General features: G+C 37.8%; 1 protein-coding gene across 3 annotated transcripts in view; it reads right to left on the minus strand.

The window, feature by feature from the left end:
• LOC111052100 (protein vav) overlaps positions 1–20,959 on the minus strand; it is a 37,038-nt gene extending 16,079 nt beyond the window's left edge. The window contains exons 1-6 of one of the 3 annotated variants that reach the window (XM_039432144.1): positions 20,582–20,959; positions 18,537–18,712; positions 16,945–17,010; positions 14,853–14,991; positions 2,140–2,313; positions 1,065–1,268 (exon numbers count right to left, since the gene is read on the minus strand). In XM_039432144.1, coding sequence (XP_039288078.1) covers positions 1,065–1,268; positions 2,140–2,313; positions 14,853–14,991; positions 16,945–17,010; positions 18,537–18,712; positions 20,582–20,791 — 969 coding nt within the window. In that variant the 5' untranslated portion in view covers positions 20,792–20,959. Of the gene's footprint in view, positions 1–1,064; positions 1,269–2,139; positions 2,314–3,741; positions 3,847–13,023; positions 13,208–14,852; positions 14,992–16,944; positions 17,011–18,536; positions 18,713–20,581 lie in introns of those variants that run through there. The other 2 variants (XM_039432143.1, XM_039432145.1) reach the window with 2 other exon arrangements.
• Positions 20,960–21,936: the final 977 nt, after the last annotated feature.

Genomic DNA, 21,936 nt, shown 5'->3' on the forward strand with positions numbered 1-21,936 from the left:
TTTCCTTCAAGTTTGATTGAATTGTTTACTATCTATCAAGCTGGATTCCTACACAATCGTGACAGTGAACAGTGAAAATAATCTGTTCTAATGGGATTATTCATACTCGCGTGGCCGGGCCAAGTGAGAATAATCCAATTTTAACTCGTGGGGATTATAATTTCACTGTAGTGCATTTATTTCACACTCCTCAATGTGAATGGCAAACTGAAGCGTTAAATCTAGATAGTAAGTACTATACGATATACGATTCTAATTTTCAAACAGTTTTGTTACTCGTCGGTTTTGCTGGTAACGCCAATTAATGTTAAGAAATTTAATCATTTTTTTGTACTTTCAAGTGATTTAAAAAAATATATTTATGTATTATTTTGAGACAATAAATGAATTTGTGATGGTGTTGTATATGATGTTGTGGTACTTTTCCATAATGAAAAAAGAATTTGATTTGGATTTTATTTGTGTGGGAATCCAGCTTTGTGTGTTCCTCAAACTTTGAAAACACTTTGAATGAAAAAGACTGAAAATTGTCAAAAAAACACAGATTTATTGATACTTAGAAAGACCGGTTTCGGTTATTACACCATTGTCAATTTCTGATAAACTCATGTTTAGTTCTCTGATAAACTGATGTTTATCAGAGATTGACAATGGTGTAATAACCGAAACCGGTCTTTCCAAGTATCAATAAATATGTGGTTTTTTGACAATTTCTTAGTCTTTTTCATTCAATATGAATAATTACCACAATATCAACTACACAACAAGTGAAAACATTTTGTTACACTGCGTTGTCAAACAACGTATAGATTTCTCCATCAACAAAAGTCAAACTTTCAAAATACAAAGCATAGATATTGATAGTCATTTTCTCTACTTGCCTATTACATGAGAAACCATAGTTAGCTAGGTATTTTTCCTCCTTTTTCTTTTCAGCACACCCCACCATGAAGCTTGTTTTTGTATTTTATATGAAACATATTTTTGATTGTGATTTTTTGTATTTTGATTTCTTTAATGTATTTTGTGTTGAATTGAATAAAATTATTGATTGATTGACTTACAATAACTTCCTGATTGATGGCGTCATTGCGACTGCAGACCTCCTGGATCCTGGCCTGTGCGATGGTGAGATTGGCGCAGTAGTCGCCGTACACCAGGAACTTCTCTCGCCAGTTGAGGAACACTTCGCTCAGCCTCACCGAGCTGCCCGGCGTCACCGCCTTTCTCAGTTGGCTGTGGAAGCCGGCGTGGATTTCGCACAGTTCCTATAATACAAATATTACAAGTTTATCATTCTCATCATCGTTAAGTAACAATGTTTGTTTTTGATGTGTAAATTATTATGTGATGGTAACTTAGCCTATATTTTGATTTGGACTGTAGTAGAAATTTGAAAAGGGACAGTTTTGGGCATAAGCCTGTAATGCCTTCTCATATAAGTGTAATGATTGTAAATGAATAAATAAATACATTTTATTACCACACTGGCGCACAAGAAATCTTCCTTAAACCGGTGTTTTTGCCTCACCTACTGCAGGCCTACTCATAGGAGCATGATTATAGATCATAGTAACTGTAAGAAGGATCATCAAGTCGTTATTTCATGATTATTTCTAATGCTACTCGTATAAATAAGGTTATTAGTTGCTTATGTTATAGTGTTTAATGTTATTATTAATGTAATAAATAAGCAGTTCTCCTGTATTTTTATGTATATGCTTTAGTTAAATTCTTATATTTTGTTTTAGGCGAATAAATTAATTCATTCAAATGATAGAGACAAAATAGCAATCAAAAGTACGAAATATTTTTAAGCGATTCAAAAATATATTGTTTCATTTATTCCAATTAATTCCACTTCCACTAAACACAGTTTTAAATTTGTTTCTGAATGTAGAATCTATTGTTTTTTCTTGATATCTGTTGCATTTTTTGCTGTGTAAATAACATTGGAAATTTGTGATAATTATTTTCAAATGAAAATAAAAATGGATAAATGTCACCACATCAGACTATCATATTTTAAAAAATCTGTTTTTAAGGTGATCGGTCGTCGCCGACTACTTAACACCATTCTAAAGAGGTGACAAGTTGATATGGTGACACCTTGACGCGTTTCACTAAAAATATACGAACCTTGATTCCGCTGAAAATGACCCTGAAGTCATCTTCCTTCATGATGGCGGACAGAGGCCGGATGAAGCAGTTGTGCAGAGTGTTGAGCACATCCACGTAGTTCTTCTCGGTTTGCACCAGCTCGCTCACAACATAATCTCGTTTCTCGAAGCTGTGCGTTATGGCCGTGGGCAGCTGAAATTCAAACAGAAAAAGTCAAATTTTGCTTACGGAATTGAAAACCCCATTCACGAATAGAAATGGAGCCTCTCGATTCTTTCCTACTATTAGACTGAACAGAAAGGAGAGAATCCAGATGTGGTCCAGAGTATAAAATACTATCTGATCTATCTATATAATATAGTGGCTTACACTTACACAATAATAAGAGGATAAAGGGCCGGTTTCCGAGCTCGGGATTTAGCTAAGTTCTACACTTTAAACAGCTGGAGTCAACAAATTGGCTTTCCAAAAATGGGCGTAGTCATAGTCCACGTTTAAATAAATTACGAAAAACTGTAAAATTGAACACACTAGAGAAAATAGTGTAAAGCTTCAACTATTTTGAATTATTCAGGAATGTTACATTTCGTCAAGGAAAAGCGTTTCCAATTATAGAAATGAGAAAATAAAGATTATCATAAAAACTTCGACTAAGCCCCGTTTCGGAAAACCAATTTTCTGACTCCAGCTGTTTAAAGTCTAAAACTTAGCTAAATCCCGAGCTCGGTAACCGGCCCTAAGACCCAGTTGCACAAAAGCTGGTTAAATTTAACTGTGATTAACTTTACGAGAACCAATCAGAGAAGGCGTTTTTGAAAAGACTTCTCTGATTGGTTCTCGTGGAATTAATCACGGTTAAAACTTGAACGGCATTTTTGCAACCGGCACTAGGTGTCAAAGAAAAGTATCTACAAATAATTTTTTTCTACCATAGCGGAGAGTTTATAAATATTTCTATGAATATATAACAAATTATAAATATTGATAATTTATAATGATTTTTTGTAAATATTACATAATGTATCATACAATATAGTAGAATAAATTAATGAAAATAAATCATGACTATCAAACATAGGCCTATTATAGGAATAGAAATATTTCAATGAATAAGCAATGCAATTATTACTATGAGTGATAATATAGTAGGCTTCACCAGTCATACAAATTTATGTCTTTCAGGTAACTTGTCTCTTTTTTGGCCTGACATTATACTCAAGTAAAAACACTACGATAACCTGTCAAAATTTTAAAATCTTAGAGAATAATTTTTCTATACGTTTAATTATTGATATTCAAAATTTAGAGTGTAGAAATTAGTTAGAAAGAAGTTGTTCCAGACAACTATTTCGGAAATACTAGGTCTAACCATAATAGGGCCCAAGTTATCATGAGCCTATTTGAAGGCAAAAAACAACAGCTATGATTATTAGAAGAGGATACTCTTGCAAGTTTGAAGATTTTTTGAAAATTATAGTATTGCATGAATGAACAAAATGTGTGTGCAATATCATAAATATACATAAGATAGAGCTTGGAAGCGATTTTTTGTAATTGAGGATGTTCAACTATACTAAAATCAACAAACACCCAAACAGAAATGCAAATTTACAAGATTACCTTTTGATAAAGTTTGTCGAATGCCTTTCTCCACATCAAAATTTGAAGATGGGTATAAGACTAGACTACATGTTCATGCCAAGTCAGAAAGAAAAAAAGACGTAACTCAAAGATAAGAAATATAGTACTGGATTAAGTGACCACAAATTTCCTTCAAAATTTTCCTGTTAATATGTTCCTCTTATCTTGATTAATGACACCAATTGACGTTACTGTATTCTAGTGATGTGTAAAGATGAAGTAGTAAAGGTTTGAATATGTTCAATAATTTATTTTATGAGGAAAAAATAATGAGATCAGGTGAATAATGATCATCGTTGTAATCATGATCCAAAAACATCATGATAATGATGAGACACAACTGAATTTTACTAGATGTTAAATATGACAATTAAAGCGAACACTCCTGTTCCACACTAAAACTGGAAAACGAGTGAACTGATTTAAATAATATAGATATAATTTTGCTCTATTAAATGCAGAAGAGGTTTATGAATAACAACTTTAAAGAGCCACAAACACATAATATAATCTTCCCTATACATTAAGTTATTTATTTGCATAATTGAATGAAAAACTGTAAAAGTATCACTTGGAATTTGAAAAAATAATCATAATACAGCAAAAAATGGCCACTGGGCCCTGTTTCATAAAACTTATAAGTCACGTAATACAGGAGAATCACCATTCCAATTACATGCTCAATATAGCCGATAAAATCAGCTGTTCCTGTATTACAGGACTCAAGTTTTTATGAAACAGGGGCCTGGTCATCAAGCAAATTCTAGGCCCCCGGAAAGCACATACTTGATGGATGAAGACTCAAACGCAATAAAACCAAAGAGGGATTACCAAATTTTTCTGTAGACATAAAGAGAAGATGCTTTGATTTCTATCGATATCCCACAAGATTTAAGACACAGACTATGGAACACAGACTTAGACACCAGTTGCTTTCAAACTGAAAGGTATGAAATGAACTGAATGAGCTCAGAAAGACCATACGTGTACCAAAATAAAATCAGAAGATACGTATTAAAGAACACAATTTTTTAGGCACAATGGTTAGTTCAGAATAGAATAGCTGCCTTTATTTTTTACCAAGGAGGGCGGATTTCGGGCGCAGCCGGCCCTCTCTTACACTCAACCCTCAGACAGAGCCGAAAAACAAGAGGACTGGTAAAAATTTGTCAAATGAGAGAAAGAGAGACATGAGTAGGAGAAAAACGAAATCTCAGTTGATGAATAGCAAAAAACCGTAAAGCTTTATGTGATCCATGAATAGGGTATTAGGCTGATATTTATTTATTTTTTATTTATTTATTAGAACAGTCACAAACACGATATTTGGAAAGAGAAACAGGCAATTGCCCAAAACTTCTTCAATTCCTTGATTTTGGCACATAAATAATCCAAAGTGAGGTTAAGTTTAAAATTTCTGTTTTCATCAAAGATTAACACTCAGAGAATACGTATTCGAGATATGACTGATAAATTTTGAATTTCGAAGGGTTGATAAGAGCCGGAAATAACACTAAACAGTCCGAAAGTTTCAATAATATTGAAATAAACTTGAAAATTTTGAGCAGAAAAATTAAAACTACTATCACTGCTACTATCAGCTGATTTCTATTACACCAGAACCATGAAATTGAAGTCGTAGCCTGCTGACGAGGCAAAGGCGAGCTACAAACTGGCGTTGTACGTCACATCTCGTGTCTGAGACAAGTCGCACGTATATTTATAACCTAGAAACAATCTGGGAATTGTACTTTTTCGGCACAGTGTAGCGAAAAGTATATTGCATGATGAATAACCACGGCCAGGCGACAAACGACAGAGACATGTACTACAAAAAGACACGCATGTCTCATGACATTTGATCAGAAACGACACATGTCTTAAGACAACAGTGTGTGGCCCGCCAAATAGTAAGGTGTATTGAATGATATCTTCCCTGGGCAATAGATCGCCAGATTTGTTGAAAAAGAATATGGCTGGATGTCCACATGAAAATATAATTGTCATGAGTTTTGATGGGACTAATCATATTCGACAGGCCGGGATGAGTGGAAATAGTCACGTAAGAACTGATGAGGATAATATCTTCACTGTACTGGACACGTTCACTGACAAAGATATGTGGGAACCCAGATTGAAGACTTTATTTCGGCCCTTCAAATTCCGATAGTGAACCACTGGATGGAAAGGGGCTTGGCACACATGCCGATCATGAAAATTAATATTCTCGGTATTTCCAGTGAGCAACCGGTCGATTTCAGAATGTCTTTCTGTCTATTTACATACAGTCAGGCTAGAAGCATACCTAATAATAAAATTTAAGAGAGCCAGTTTTTTTCTGCCATTCAAACTCCGATACAGTAAACGAGTAAACCACTGGATGAAAATATGGGGTTTGGCAGCTTGACACACAAGTCGATCAAGGCATTCTCAGGTCGTTTTCAGCAGTTCTTGATAAGGTGACATTCATTACCGTGAGAATTGATTAAATGAAAAGTTTTGAGATTAGTTATATGGAATGCTACAATTCAAAGTGAATCTCACTAGATGTTACGCATTTACTATCATTAAGAGTTCGGCCACACAGAGACCGATCTGCGATTTATGATAGTATCATATTAATTTACAATCTAAATCTAATAATGATTGCAAATCTCGAATGAAGATACAGAAGCCTATAGGATCGCAGAACGCTTTCTGTGTGGCCAGGTCCTGATTAAATGAGCTTATTTCCTCTTCTCATGGAGTTCCTCAGCATAGGTAGTGCACCCACCACCGACAAAAATACAGTTTTTATCGACCATCCAAAATCTTTGTATGGCCTTCTAGATCTTGCTTTACATGCTCAAATGACTCTCACAACTGATCTGAAAACAGTCAACCGAAACTAACGATTGCGAACGAACAATGTCCAGGTTTGAATCCTAGCCCAGCCCTGAATGGGATAATTTTGCTGCATTTTCTGTTCACCAGTTCATTTCCATGGTTTCTTTGTTCTATGACTAGGAAACCAGGCTGGTACACCAGTGATAGACCAGGAGATGAGCTGACGATTCCTCACTCAAACATTCTTGGTGTCCAAGCAAGTAGTAAGAACTAGAATAGTTATTATTAGACTAGGGACACCTATCGTGACCTCAGATTATGAGATCTCACAGAGGACACCAGCTCAGACAAAAATTTCAAAAAAAAAATTTCCCATTGAGATCATCAAATTCTTTCCAGTACCTATATTCGGGCTGGTGACCCCAGTGAGATATCAAATCGAGTTTGGCATTCAAAAATGTTCCCAGTGTTCACCGGTCTGGTGATCCCAGTGAATCAACAAAATCTGATGTCTCGACTGGAGTCTAGTCTAATTATCGCCATTAAGATTATCTGCCGCCGCACAAGTTGTTCTTTGCCGGTAGTGCCACATTGTAATTGAGAATATTTATTTTATTAATTTGTATATAGTTTTTATGGCAAATAAATGAATTTGAAAAAAAGTAATGTCGTGTGAATCGCTTGGACACCTCGACTTACCTGGACTTACTTGGATAGGCCGCAGCCACATGTTGGCCCCGTAAGCTGGCCCAGCCTGGTAAAATTGCATTGCCTTACGAAGGCCAATGAAGGCCTGCGCTGGCAAACCACCCATCCACACACTGGCGCTGGTCGACATTGGCCTTCATTGGGCCAACATGTAGACGCAGCATTACAAATCGACTGGTGTAGACTTGGTATCCAGTCAGATACCAACATCTGATGTCCCTACTTTGGAAAATTTATTGGGTTGAGTTTGGGAATGCCTGTCTTTTCATTACATCATTGTAATATTCGTGAATCAATAGAAGCCTAAATAAAGCCCCGCACAAACACATCGATTTTTCTTTGTACGGTATTTTGCCGTCCTTATAAATTATTATCACGAACACCCTGAGTAGCTTCAGAGGTGGGTGATTGATACCCAGGTGTTGCTCCTGGATGACTTCGCTCAGTCGTAATGTGGGCGGGGAAAGGAGGCAAGTCGAAGTTCCTCTTCCTTCTTCTTTGTGCCTCAGCTGGCGTGAACAGCACCTCCTGGTGCTTCTGACGGCGTGAAGGTCGATCTCTTCTCTGATGACACCACTTTGATGTAATTTTGTATCGGCCTTATGGCCTCGGTTCCGCTCCAGTGAAGTAGGAAAAGGAAGGACAGACAGGATAGGGACGGCAGACAACGGTCCGCTGTGCCCTGGGGAGAAGGAAGAATAGGGACGGCAGACAACGGTCCGCTGTGCCCTGGGGAGAAGGAAGAATAGGGACGGCAGACAACGGTCCGCTGTGCCCTGAGGGGATGGAAGGACAGGGACGGCAGACAACGGTCCGCTGTGCCCTGGGGAGATGAAAGGACAGGGACGGCAGACAACGGTCCGCTGTGCCCTGGGGAAAAGGAAGAATAGGGACGGCAGACAACGGTCCGCTGTGCCCTGGGGAGAAGGAGGAATAGGGACGGCAGACAACGGTCCGCTGTACCCTGGGGAAATAGGAGGTCAGGGACGGCAGACAACGGTCCGCTGTGCCCTAGGGAGATGGGAGGACAGGGACGGCAGACAACGGTCCGCTGTGCCCTGGGGGAATGGAAGGTCAGGGACGGCAGACAACGGTCCGCTGTGCCCTAGGGTGATGGGAGGTCAGGGACGGCAGACAACGGTCCGCTGTGCCCTGGGGAAATGGGAGGACAGGGACGGCAGACAACGGTCCGCTGTGCCCTAGGTAGATGGGAGGACAGGGACGGCAGACAACGGTCCGCTGTGCCCTAGGTAGATGGGAGGACAGGGACGGCAGACAACGGTCCGCTGTGCCCTAGGTAGATGGGAGGACAGGGACGGCAGACAACGGTCCGCTGTGCCCTAGGGAGATGGAAGGTAAGGGACGTACGGCAGCCAACGGGCCGCTGTACCAGGGCAGGAAGGTTTGTGAGCGGAAAGCTGTGGTCTGGGGCTCGTCCGGCCTTTAAATACTCCCCCAAAGTGGAGGGGATGGAGTTGTGCCGCCGCCAGAGGCGGTGGAAATTGTCTCGATGCGCGGAAGATGGTGCGCCATCGGTACCTTCCTTATCTCCGCGGTCGGCTAGTGTTGCTGATAGCCGAGCGTCTTTCTTCAATATTATTAATTATTCAACAATATTTTCCGTCACAATTTTACTTTGTGACACCCCACTCCTACTTGGGGGGGGGGGGTGTTCGGAGCCCTCTATGGCACCACCTTAAAAGGCGTGAGCCATCTAGGCATCACCTTAAGAGGTGTAAACCTCCCAGGCATCACCTTTAGAGGTGTATGCCACTCACTATGAGCTTCATCTATACCTGGTCCACAGGTACATATTTACATCGTCCATTTGATAATCGGACTTTTATGCGTGGCTTGCCGGCCCGTTTGCGCTTGCCTGATGTTGTGTTGCGGTGGCACAGCACTGGATCCTTATTCCTTGAGAGTCCTGGTTTGGGATCCTGGGACTGTGAGACTACCTCTTTGACAGTCGAAGACTGTGTTCGCTCTTCTACATCCGTATCAGTTGAGGAGGGTATTGACTCCTCCACATCCATGACAGTAGGGGGTGGTGTTGTCTCGTTCACATCCATGACCGTGGGGGGTGATATTAACTTTTCCACATCACTCTTGGAGTTACCACTTGTGTTGGTGGCTGGGGCATGAATTGTGGCCCGCCGTTCAGAGTCATTCATCTCATTCCTGTGATCCATCACTATGTTGCCCCAGGATTCTTGCCTTGGAATATATGACATCTCTGCCTTTCTATCAATCAAGGCATTGGGTTCGACTCTATTCAAACCAAACTGCATGAATATCCTTTTGTCGCGATCCTTGTTGTCCTGAGATTCGGATTGTACAGCTGATATTGTTGGGACTGCTGTTGTCTTAGTCCCCAATAAGAGAGATTGCGACATTATTAGCGGACTTGTAGGATTCAGTTGGGGAGGATCCCACTCTACCTCTCTCGTGAATGTGTGAATATTCACCCTGTTTTCACGCATAAATTCCATGCCTAATAGCAACTCTTGTCCAAGTCCTTCCATTATAGACGCCACTAGTGGAACTGTGATTTGTCCTATAGTTACATTAGTTGTCAGCTTCCCATTTAATGGGGTAGATCGTCCATCAGCTAATATTGCGTGGTGATGAGTTGGTACCTTCCTTATCATCCCTATTTTTTTGAGAACTTCATAAACCTCATTACTCATATAATTAGCTTCAGCGCCACTATCTAGTAATGCCCGACACTTTTTACCACCGATTGTCACAGTAATGAATAGTCTGTTGTCCCTTGATGATTCTTCAATCACAGGAATCCTGTGTGCCGTTCGCATAACTGCTGTCTTGTTCGGAGTTTTATTCTCCTTCTGCACATCACAGACACATTTCAGTGCTCTCTTTCCGCTCCTTTTACATGGTGGGATATCGGGACAGTGTGATCTCCAGTGCCCCGGTCTCTTGTATTGCCCACACATGGGTTCAGACTCACTAAGAGATGGTCTGTTACTAGTAGGGGTTATAACTGTCTCAACCTTGAGCCTTGTAATCTTTTTCGTGTCCTCAATCATGTGAACTCTCGAATTCTGTCTATTCTGTTTCTCCTCTGCTTTTATTTGTTCATACTCCCTCGCGAATTTTTCCAATTCGTTGATACTATGAACGTCTGATTGCCGAATATACAATTTGTACCGTGGGAGGAGATTCTTATACACTCTCTGTAATTTATTCTCGTCTGTAAAACCTCCTCGACGCCTCATGAGTGTCAGTACATCTTCGAGAAATTCGTCAAACGATTCACCTTCCTTTTGCTTCCTTGCCTGAATTAGATTCTCGAGGTCCTCCTCATAGGTAAGTGGGTAGTAGCGTGATCTGAAATCTGTCACAAAATTGTCCCATGATTTCCACTGGTCACGACGATTACGCATCCATAGGGTAGCTTTACCAACTAGTAATTCAGGTAGCGCGACTAGTAGTTGGTTGCCAGTGAGCCCATAAGCTTGTTGTAGCTCGTCTAGCCTTTCTAAGAAGCTGGGAGCATCTGATTGGCCATCGAATGACAGTCTCCAGCTTCTTACTTTGTCACATACCGTCCCTGGGTCCATGAGGGGGTTTGTGTGAATGTTGGTTCCAACTTCAGCATGAGTACCTGTTGCTGAGTGTCCGGATTCCTCACTGCTTCTGCTCACTATACCAGGTCTAGGGCTGGGATAACGTACAGTCATCTTCTTATGTTGTTCTACTAACAACTTTCTCAACTCAGCAAGTGTTCCAGATGACACTATGCCCCAATCTTGTAGAAGATTGAATGCCTCATCCTTTTTCAATCTATAGATCCAGGAAACTCTGGGGTCAGCTATCACCTCGGGGTTTATGTCCTCGACCGACTGATCCTCTGTCAGCTCCTGGTGTTGAACATCTGAATCAGACTCTCCCTGTTCACTCATGATTCTTACTTCGTTGCCTCGTGCCCCACGTTGGGCGCCAATCTATCACGAACACCCTGAGTAGCTTCAGAGGTGGGTGATTGATACCCAGGTGTTGCTCCTGGATGACTTCGCTCAGTCGTAATGTGGGCGGGGAAAGGAGGCAAGTCGAAGTTCCTCTTCCTTCTTCTTTGTGCCTCAGCTGGCGTGAACAGCACCTCCTGGTGCTTCTGACGGCGTGAAGGTCGATCTCTTCTCTGATGACACCACTTTGATGTAATTTTGTATCGGCCTTATGGCCTCGGTTCCGCTCCAGTGAAGTAGGAAAAGGAAGGACAGACAGGATAGGGACGGCAGACAACGGTCCGCTGTGCCCTGGGGAAAAGGAAGAATAGGGACGGCAGACAACGGTCCGCTGTGCCCTGGGGAGAAGGAAGAATAGGGACGGCAGACAACGGTCCGCTGTGCCCTGAGGGATGGAAGGACAGGGACGGCAGACAACGGTCCGCTGTACCCTGGGGAGATGAAAGGACAGGGACAGCAGACAACGGTCCGCTGTGCCCTGGGGAAAAGGAAGAATAGGGACGGCAGACAACGGTCCGCTGTGCCCTGGGGAGAAGGAGGAATAGGGACGGCAGACAACGGTCCGCTGTGCCCTGGGGAAATGGGAGGTCAGGGACGGCAGACACGGTCCGCTGTGCCCTAGGGAGATGGGAGGACAGGGACGGCAGACAACGGTCCGCTGTGCCCTGGGGGAATGGAAGGTCAGGGACGGCAGACAACGGTCCGCTGTGCCCTAGGGTGATGGGAGGTCAGGGACGGCAGACAACGGTCCGCTGTGCCCTGGGGAAATGGGAGGACAGGACGGCAGACAACGGTCCGCTGTGCCCTAGGTAGATGGGAGGACAGGGACGGCAGACAACGGTCCGCTGTGCCCTAGGTAGATGGGAGGACAGGGACGGCAGACAACGGTCCGCTGTGCCCTAGGTAGATGGGAGGACAGGGACGGCAGACAACGGTCCGCTGTGCCCTAGGGAGATGGAAGGTAAGGGACGTACGGCAGCCAACGGGCCGCTGTACCAGGGCAGGAAGGTTTGTGAGCGGAAAGCTGTGGTCTGGGGCTCGTCCGGCCTTTAAATACTCCCCCAAAGTGGAGGGGATGGAGTTGTGCCGCCGCCAGAGGCGGTGGAAATCGTCTCGATGCGCGGAAGATGGTGCGCCATCGGTACCTTCCTATCTCCGCGGTCGGCTAGTGTTGCTGATAGCCGAGCGTCTTTCTTCAATATTATTAATTATTCAACAATATTTTCCGTCACAATTTTACTTTGAGACATTATATTAGATTAAACAGATAGATAGATACATGACTTTTATTTACACTTTACAATAAAAGTGATGTGGGCGAAGTTGAGGCAATAAGAGCCCCCCCTTCCACTTAGCTCACAACAGATGATTTCAATCAGATGATGTTTGTCAAGTTCCGTTCAATCTGATAGAATTCATAAGGATGGGAAAATATCGTACGAGGAAAAATCTATGGCCCGTTTGCACAAAAGCCGGCCAAATTTTAACCGTGATTAATTTCACGAGAACCAATCAGAGAAGGCCTTTTTAATAAGACGGCTTCTCTGATTGGTTCTCGTGAGATTAATCATGATTAAAATTTAACCGGCTTTTGTGCAACCGGAACTAAGTGTGTGTGCGGGGCTTTTGTTTGAAAAATTATAATAAATAAATAATAATTAATTAATTAATAATCGAGCTATAAAAGACAATTAGATGAAATAAAACAAAAAATATCAAGTTGAAATGAAAGACTGACCTGTGGTGAAGCAGGCGCGCACTTTTTGTTGTCAATTGAACAGAGGTCCTGGTAGATTTCCTCGTTGCGCGTGTCCGCGTCGTAGTGGGAGTAGGTCACGTGATGACGTGCGCCGTGCGCCTGCGCAGTGGCAGTTGTGGGCAGGGCCAGGGCAAGGGGTGGGGGGCGTGCCTCCTCTTCACAGCTACACAATAACAACACAAGCCATGCAACACATCATGCCAACACACACGCAACGCAACGCAACTGTATCAAAGAGTTTCCGATGCTCCAGGGAAATCAAATATATTTTAAACGTAGTATTGTGTTAATGTCTGTATTTTTATACAGACAGTTTCTGATGCTTAAAAGGAATCAAATATATTTTCAACTTATTGTGTTTGTCTTTATTTTTCGCTGGATATTGCCAATATAAACTTTAGCTTGTGCGTGGGTAACACTGGGATGAGGCGAACAAATTTTCATGCCCCAGGCGGGATTCGAACCCGCTATCAGGCACAGCGAAGCAGGAAAAAGTCGCTAAGTTTCAGAGTATTGTATTCTGAAAGAAGGTACGTTAGTGAATGTACTTTTACTGTAAAAAGCTGTCATGTCTAGTGTAGATATACATGGTTGACAGAATTTTATTACAAAATGAAATTTATTGACATTTATTAGTGACTTTTCATCGAATATTGAAATTGATCTCAAGTTGAATAAGTTTTAAAGAGTATTCCTTTATTAATAAAATATCGTATTTATACATTTATTTATTATTTTTATTTTCACAAAAAAACAACTGAATGGGAGAGAAAAACTAAATATACTCCTTGTACTATTTCTCTCCCAAATTTAGATAATATTTTAAAAGTCCGAAATCAGGTTATGATTCTACTTCATTGAAATTTAGTCCGTTTTCACTCAAAAACGACTATTGATTTATTGTGACTTGAATAAATAATTTTTTTTGACATTGATCTATTGTGACTGAATAGTTTTTGCTTTCTACAAAAAGGTTTTGTCATTTCATTACTTCAGTTGGTTGAGTGTTTTCAACTTAAATTTTTTGTTTTAAAATTCAACTTGCTAAAATTTAAGATTTTCCTTAGGAAGAGAACTACCGTGTACTACTAACTTTGCTTCTACAAGCAATAATTTTCAATTTATTTTTCAAAAAGAATTAACTGATAAAAGTTTGTGAACGGATATCGTGATGGAGATTTTTCGATACTATCGAATATAATTCAATATAAATCGTATCTACTCGTCTAAAGTATGCATTCTTTTCTGTCCCTCTTCAATATTCCGGTTTAAATGATGACCAATAAAATTATTATCAAAAAAATTTTACAGAATATTGTGGGAAAAACGAAAATGCATTAACGAGGCTAATATGTAGGACGGTTCGTGCATGATCTACTACAAAAGTGCTAAATGAAAAACTACAAAAAATACACGATCCAATTGAATTGTTTGATGAGACATAATTAAGTAATCTACCTACAAACGCAAATTATAAAATAAGTGATAAAACGGCAGTGAACATTTAGAGAAATTTCTTGACAGTGCATTCATAAACAGCAAAAAAATATAACTGAAATGGAGTTATCAAACTGCAATGACATGAGAAATTCTTCGATAGTGCACATTCTCAAAGAGCCAATATGTAAATGAAATATAAAAAAGTCTGCGTAGATATCTAGCGAAATTCTTTGATACAGTAGTGCATTCATATAGTGCGAAAACTGAAATAAAATTTATTAGATAAAACGTCAACATAATCGAAAATGAAATTAATAGAAACTGCAAAAAATGGGTAGATTGATAAATAATCTATTGTGGTAGTGTACCTCTGAGGAAAAGGTTACATAACAGAGTTCTTCGTAGACATCGGTGTCTAGCTCATCTGAGTACAAGTATCGAATCTGAGTTGTGGAGGTGGCATCCGCAACAGCCAGCGTTGCTTCGTTCAAATTTCCGCTGCTCGGACTGCAGGGGGCGGTAAATTCAAAAAGCATCATCAGCAATAATTCGACATAACAATACAAACCCATTGTATTGCTATAGCTTTCCATTATACATACGGTTACCGCATTTCAATGTTTAACATTTGTATTTGGAGATAAAAGACATGAAGAGAATTAGTAGCTCTCTATTATTAAGGCTGTTCGGAAAACTTTTTTTAATTATTTAAATTGGATAATCTTTTTCAATATAATTGTTAAGATCATTATAAGAGTGAGAAATAGTGGCAACTGAAATTTCTAAGTGGTCTAATAAGCGAGTTAAGGGCTGTTGAAGTGTTGAACTCCATTTTCTTTCCAGATCATAAACGGTTTCGAATTTTCCATTGGAGTTTTTTTTAATACATTCATAATATCATTGGCTTTGTTCTAATATGCGTTTTTCCGCGATTTATGCCAAAATAAACAAGTTATCGAACTTACAAAAAATGTTACTTTTTTATTTATGAACGATATGGGGAATAAGATGTTAAGTTTAGTTTGGAAAGATACATTTTTTGAATTTTTAAGAGAAGTTCTATTAATATAGTCGAAACCGTTTATGATCTGGAAAGAAAACGGAATCTGGAATATTAGCACTTTAACAACCCATAACTCGCTTATTAGACCACTTTAGTTGCCACTTTTCCTCACTCTTATAATGATCTTAACAATTGTATTGAAAAAGATTATCCAATTTAAATAATGAAAAAAGTGTACCGAACAAACTTAATACGATTATTATCACAGTTTAACCATTTCAATTTATAAAGTTGTTATTTGGAGATACAAGACCTGAAGTGATTGTAAAATGCCCATTTCAACATTCATCATCATTTTGTGCAAGAGCGTAATATATTTTAATTTATTAAATTTCTTGAAACGTTTGCAATTTTACAATTCCAGTCCTGATACTTTTACAAATTTTATTTATAACTATTATACAGCGTTATCTTTTCTTTTTTACTTTATTTTGTTCCTTCAAACATTTTCAAATTTACAATTCCCGTACTGATACTTTTACAATAATTTTGTACACATTTAATATACTTTGATTTAAACTGCTTTAGGATTGAGACTTACTGGAACTAAGTGGTGGCCCGCTGTAAGCCGGTCCTAAAGCTGTTTAAATCCAATTTTGGTAGTGATTTGGATTGTAAACAAATAAAATTGTCTACTCAAAAATGTGACAACATTAATCACTTCCAACTAGTGACGGTCCATAGTAGTGGAGCGCCTAATTTAATTACTTTACTAGGGATATGACAGTTAGATAACTGATTTTTATTGCGTCACTTTCAATCGATTTCAATTACTTTCAATCATTAGTGTTCAATTCAAATAGAGGACATATTTTGTACATGTCAAGTTGCGGAAAGTGACGTAAGAAAAAGCATTAGCTACAAAGAAACCTGCCATCTCTACTTTCTCCATGGATGAGCCGCTTTAGAATAATAACTTCAAATCTCAAATTTAGCAATTGATATCTTAATTCGTATTGTCGTTGTATTGTAACAGACAGATCTTTAATTGGAAAGAATGAGTAGAAATTGAACTTCCAGAGAAGCAATGAAATTGTATAAATTACCATCAAGACTTCTGCATCTGAGAATAATGACAACATAATTGATGAACGCTACAGTTTTAATTTGCGTTTGAGCTGTTAATTTGATGTTCTAGCCGACAATGAATGGAACCTGGATAATCGGATATTTTGTATAGTAGCATAAACCAAGTTTCCTTCTAGCTATAATCTTCATGTGAAAATTTATTTTTATTGGAAAGTGATTGATAGCAATTATATAATAATTTCAATCTCATGTTTGCTTCCAACTTCATTACTATACTTGAATATCAATGCATATATGTATTCTTTTGTGAATATATAAGTTGAACAATTCATTCAACAACGTGATTAATGATTAGGAATAAAATTTACCTTGAGTTCAAATTCCTGTAGATGTCTTCTTGAGAAGTTGAATGCGGTTTCAACACAGAGAATCCCCTATAAAAAAAATTAATCAAGTTATTTCTAGAATTAAAAAAGTATTGACTATGTTACAGTATTACAACATTTTATGGATAGGCTATGATTGACATGTTGTAGCAATATTTTACTTTCCTTGCCCTACTACCATAGGTAAGGAAAGTATTGCTTTCCAAAAAAAATTAAGGTACCCCAATTTCAAGTTTTCTATACGTTTCAAGGTCCCCTGAGTCCAAAAACATGATTTTTGGGTGTTGGTCTGTGTGTGTGTGTGTGTGTGTGTGTGTGTGTGTGTGTGTGTGTGTGTGTGTGTATGTGTATGTGTGTGTGTGTGTGTGTATGTGTGTATGTCTGTGAACACGATAACTCCATTCCTAATCAACCGATTGACTTGAAATTTTAAACTTAAGGTCCTTATACCATGAGGACTCGACAATAAGAAATTCAATAAAATTCAATTCAAGATGGCGGGAAAATTGCAGGAGCTGCGTAATATTCTCGAGAAAAATGGCGGATAATTACTTAAAAACCATGTTTTTCACGGTTTTCTCGGAAACGGCTCTAATGATTTTCTTCAAATTTATGCCATGAATAGCTTATTTATAAGCCCTATCAACTGACATGAGTCTTATTTCTAGGAAAATTGCAGGAGCTGCGTAATATTCTCGAGAAAAATGGCAGATAATTACTGAAAAACCATGTTTTTCACGATTTTCTCAAAAATTACTCGACTGATTTATTTCAAATTCATACTCTGTATAGTTATTTATCAGCTCCATCAACTGGCATGAGTCTCCTTTCTGGGAATCTAATGGGGGGTTCACCCCATCCTTGAGAAATGGACTTTGTAACCTCCTTCTCGTGCATGAGGTAGGTAGGTAGAGCAGTCTATAAAAATAACACATAGTCGAGATATTTCATCTGTAGAACAGCTGTTTTGACGACTTTTAAAAAATCATCGGATTTCACAATTTACACAAAGGAAAAATTACTCTGAAAACAATTATATACTCACATATACAGTAGTCTGATCGTAGTTTCAAATAATTATGTTGCCGCCAATCGTCATTATGTTATTTCTCTAAATTATTGTCGTTTAAGAATGAGGCTCCCAGTTCAATGAGCAAGGAAAGTTGTGTGAGTGTACCATACCAGATTTTTTTAAATGCATTCACAATTCAATACTTTTTGAACTAATAATAATGACGATAGCAATCTTGAATTATTGTTTTATTGAATGTACATTCTATTAACAAAACTTCAAACAGCTCATATAAAATATATGATTTGACAAATTGATTCAAGTCAAATATTTACAACCTATCTGAGAATGAAGCAATATAAACTTTTTATACTTTATATGAAGGTCTTACGTAATTTACTTTATTAATTTAAAAAAATTAAATTCAAAGGAAATCCAAGTTTGGTTGGTTCTAGATTATTGTATTTATTGGTGATAATTTGGGCTACACAACAGATACTATAAATGATGAAGAGAAAAAAAGGAGAAAAGTTTAAAAATATAAATAGCAGCTTGAACTCACATAATATTTTTCCTCAGGACCTTCGGGCAGTTGGATAGCTTTGACAGTGTGTAGAGAACCCTGTAGAAGTCAGTAAAGTCGAACAGCATGTTGGGCTCAAAAAGATCACTTTCTTTAAGACCGTAGTAGTCTTGGCAGGCTTGCAGAAATGTCTTTATATTGCGCAGACAAAGAAACTGAAAAATAAACACTTAAACGTCAACCAAATAATTAAATTCTTATATTTTTATCAATTTGGATAACAGTTATTTTCAAGCATTTATTAGTAATAATTGTATAAACATGAAGATGATAATGCGAGAACATTAATCGAACAAGATTTTTTGAAGCTAAAGGTGCAATTGAAGGTATTATAACTACAGAGTCCTGTAGAGATCACTTTAAAGAGCTAGGCATACTAACTGTTCCCTCTATTTATATATATAAGGTTATATATATGAGGTTATTGTGCATGTATTGAATGTCTAGAAATGCTGATACACATAGATACAATAGATAGAAATTGAGAAGACTATGCTTCACTGTATCATAGAACTGCTCTTTTTGAAAAAAGCCAACTTATATGGGCCTTAAATTTATTAGAATGCTCCCAACTAATTTGAAAAATTGTGATGATGAACATGTTATTGAGAAGGAGTTGTAGAGCTTATTGATGGTTGAGTGTTCTATACCACGGCAGAGCAGCGTTTGTGTGTAGAGAGGGTTCCTTTTGTGATTTTCTTTTAATGTTACCGTATGAATGTTATAACTTCTGACAATTCCTATACTCTGATAAGAGTATCTAGGAAGCTATGGAAAACAAACAATTCCTTAACGCCGCTAAAGAATTGCACCAGCATGTGAGTCGATCTTGAACGCACTACCAGTGGAAATTCTTGACAATTCAAATAGCAGAACATTCAAGAGACTACTGAAGAATTGGCTACAAGAGACATGCTTTTACAGTTTAATGGAGTTTTTTCATATACAGCACAGTGTGAGAGAACTTTGAAATGAACCAAGTAAAATTTGAATTAAGATGATGTTTATTTTTGGCTTCCAATATTCACGAACATTTGATGAATTTTGATTGTAACTGACAATGCGGAACCTAAAATGTAAAATGTATATGCATGAATAAATATTATAATTATTACTTGACGCAGTAACTAACTTCAACTATAAGCTCCATATTATTTGACTACTAATAAATATAGCCTTACAAATATAAACTACATTTTTAATTAAATGTATAAGAAGACAATGTGACTAAGAAATAAAAAATACTATACATGAATCATAAGATGATTAATTTTCAATTAACTTTTGAATATTACGTGTAAGTGCTGGTGTAGACTAATAAGATATTATTCAAGCATATAGGCTATTATGCACTAATTGACAAAATTGTATACTTTCCTGTAAGCAAAAAGATTCATAGATATATATTTTTTGCAGACGGTAATGCCCACATGAGCTCTGGCTTGTGCGTGGGTAATGAGGCGGATGATAATGAGAGAAGATGAACCTGCTTTTTAGGTGGTTTCCAAACCACCGAATTGGTTATATTGTAATATTGCAGAATTGTTAATCATAAATTAATGTAGCCAACAATATTTATAAAAAAATATCAATATTTTCTATGAGTTACACTTGTCAAAAACAGGGAAGATCCCATTAAAATGATTTACCTACAATTGAAAATAAATATTCATTCCATAAGTTTAACGGTAATTCAAGTTCAATTTTTTTTTAAATACCAAACAATATAAAACTATTCCTATTTATTTTATACTTATGTGATGATCTTGCACGATTGCTTTAATAAAGAATACTTTCCATTAAACTGAAACAGAGAATAAAGGTTAAATTTTGTCATGTTTTCAGTTTTTCATTTTCCTTATGAATAGAATTAGATTTTTTGTATTATTATTACTATAGATGACTTTTAATTTTCTATTTTCAGAATAATTATCTAAATAATAGGTAGAAGGTATTTTATAAAAATGCAAGAATTAGCCTAGCGTTAGGTCTAGTACCAAGGAAAGTAAGAAGTAAAAAATTACCTGTGCCATTTGAGGTTTCTGGTTGGCATCTTTCATATCTATACTACTTGGATCTAAATTATTTAATAAATTGCACAAAAGAACACCGTCTCTCAAAGTGTAAGCAAGATCAATAATTTTTGCTTCTGGCCAGTTAACTGTATGATCGGGTCTCAAAACACCACACCTCGTAAGCCAACCGACACATTCTCTCCAAAGTTCGTTTTCCATTTTTAAAATCTAATTTAGACCGACAAAAGCACCATAAAACATTTGCACACTATATCTAAAAAGTAAAACACATCAATTCATTTATGAAATTTACTGATAGTACATGAATCATGAATGAAGAACATGAGCTTGAGCAGAAACAAAACAATTCCCAGCCCAAATTTCATTCTTTGATCAAAGCAGCTGTTTTGGATTTCTACATCAATGCGCAAGCGCCTCAAAGAAGTTTAGAAAAATTTTTAATTTTCAACATTTCAGTTTTTTATTGATAAAGCATAAAAGTAACTAATCAAGAATCTTTCCTATCTAAATAAATTCACTGGCACAGAAAAAAGTTTATTAATTATTATGTGTACCTATGCAAAGTACCAACCATTTGACAATATGGCGGCAAATTCAAAATAGACTGACAGAATCAAAAATACAGAAGTCTTATGCACACTGGGGGGTTACAAACTGACCGACCAGGATGTTTGTGTCACAGTTTGTGTTGCCACCCGTTGTACCAAAGGTTCAGGTTGTACTGACGACTTATTAAAAATCGAATAATATGCTTCTATCCTCCATCAAATAATATACATTTTTAACTCTACAAACCATTCTATATCATCATAACGTGAATCTCATTATAACTTACCTATAGATAGATTTTTAATTACGTAGGTAAGTCCCGGTACACATTTTACCTGATACAAGTAGGTACTTACAATAAAAAATATAGTTAGGTACTCCAAAGCTAAAAACCTCCTAGAATTTCTGGGTTTTTGAATCAACAATTCATAAACACTCATATAGAACATAATTATGAAGATATAAATCAGATCTAATTCTATATGGAATTTACCACAAAGTAAAAGGAATTCTTACTTCTTCTCTGTGAATATACTGAGTCAGGAATATGGTAGTTTTCTCTGTACGATACCTACCTAAGCTTATAGGATATAGTCCACTACACGGTTGGATTTGACAGAACAAACACAGAAATTGCATTAAACTGGGGAATCAGTCTTGAGGCTCTTTGGGTACTTATCACAAAAGTAAGCTTATTGACCAGAGTAGAACCCTGACCAGATGAATAGACTACGGTGCAGTGATAAATAAGTTTAGTTTCTATGGATCTTCTGCTACAGTATTTAATCATGAAT

Source organism: Nilaparvata lugens, chromosome 7, assembly GCF_014356525.2.
Source record: "Nilaparvata lugens isolate BPH chromosome 7, ASM1435652v1, whole genome shotgun sequence".
NCBI lineage: Eukaryota > Metazoa > Arthropoda > Insecta > Hemiptera > Delphacidae > Nilaparvata > Nilaparvata lugens.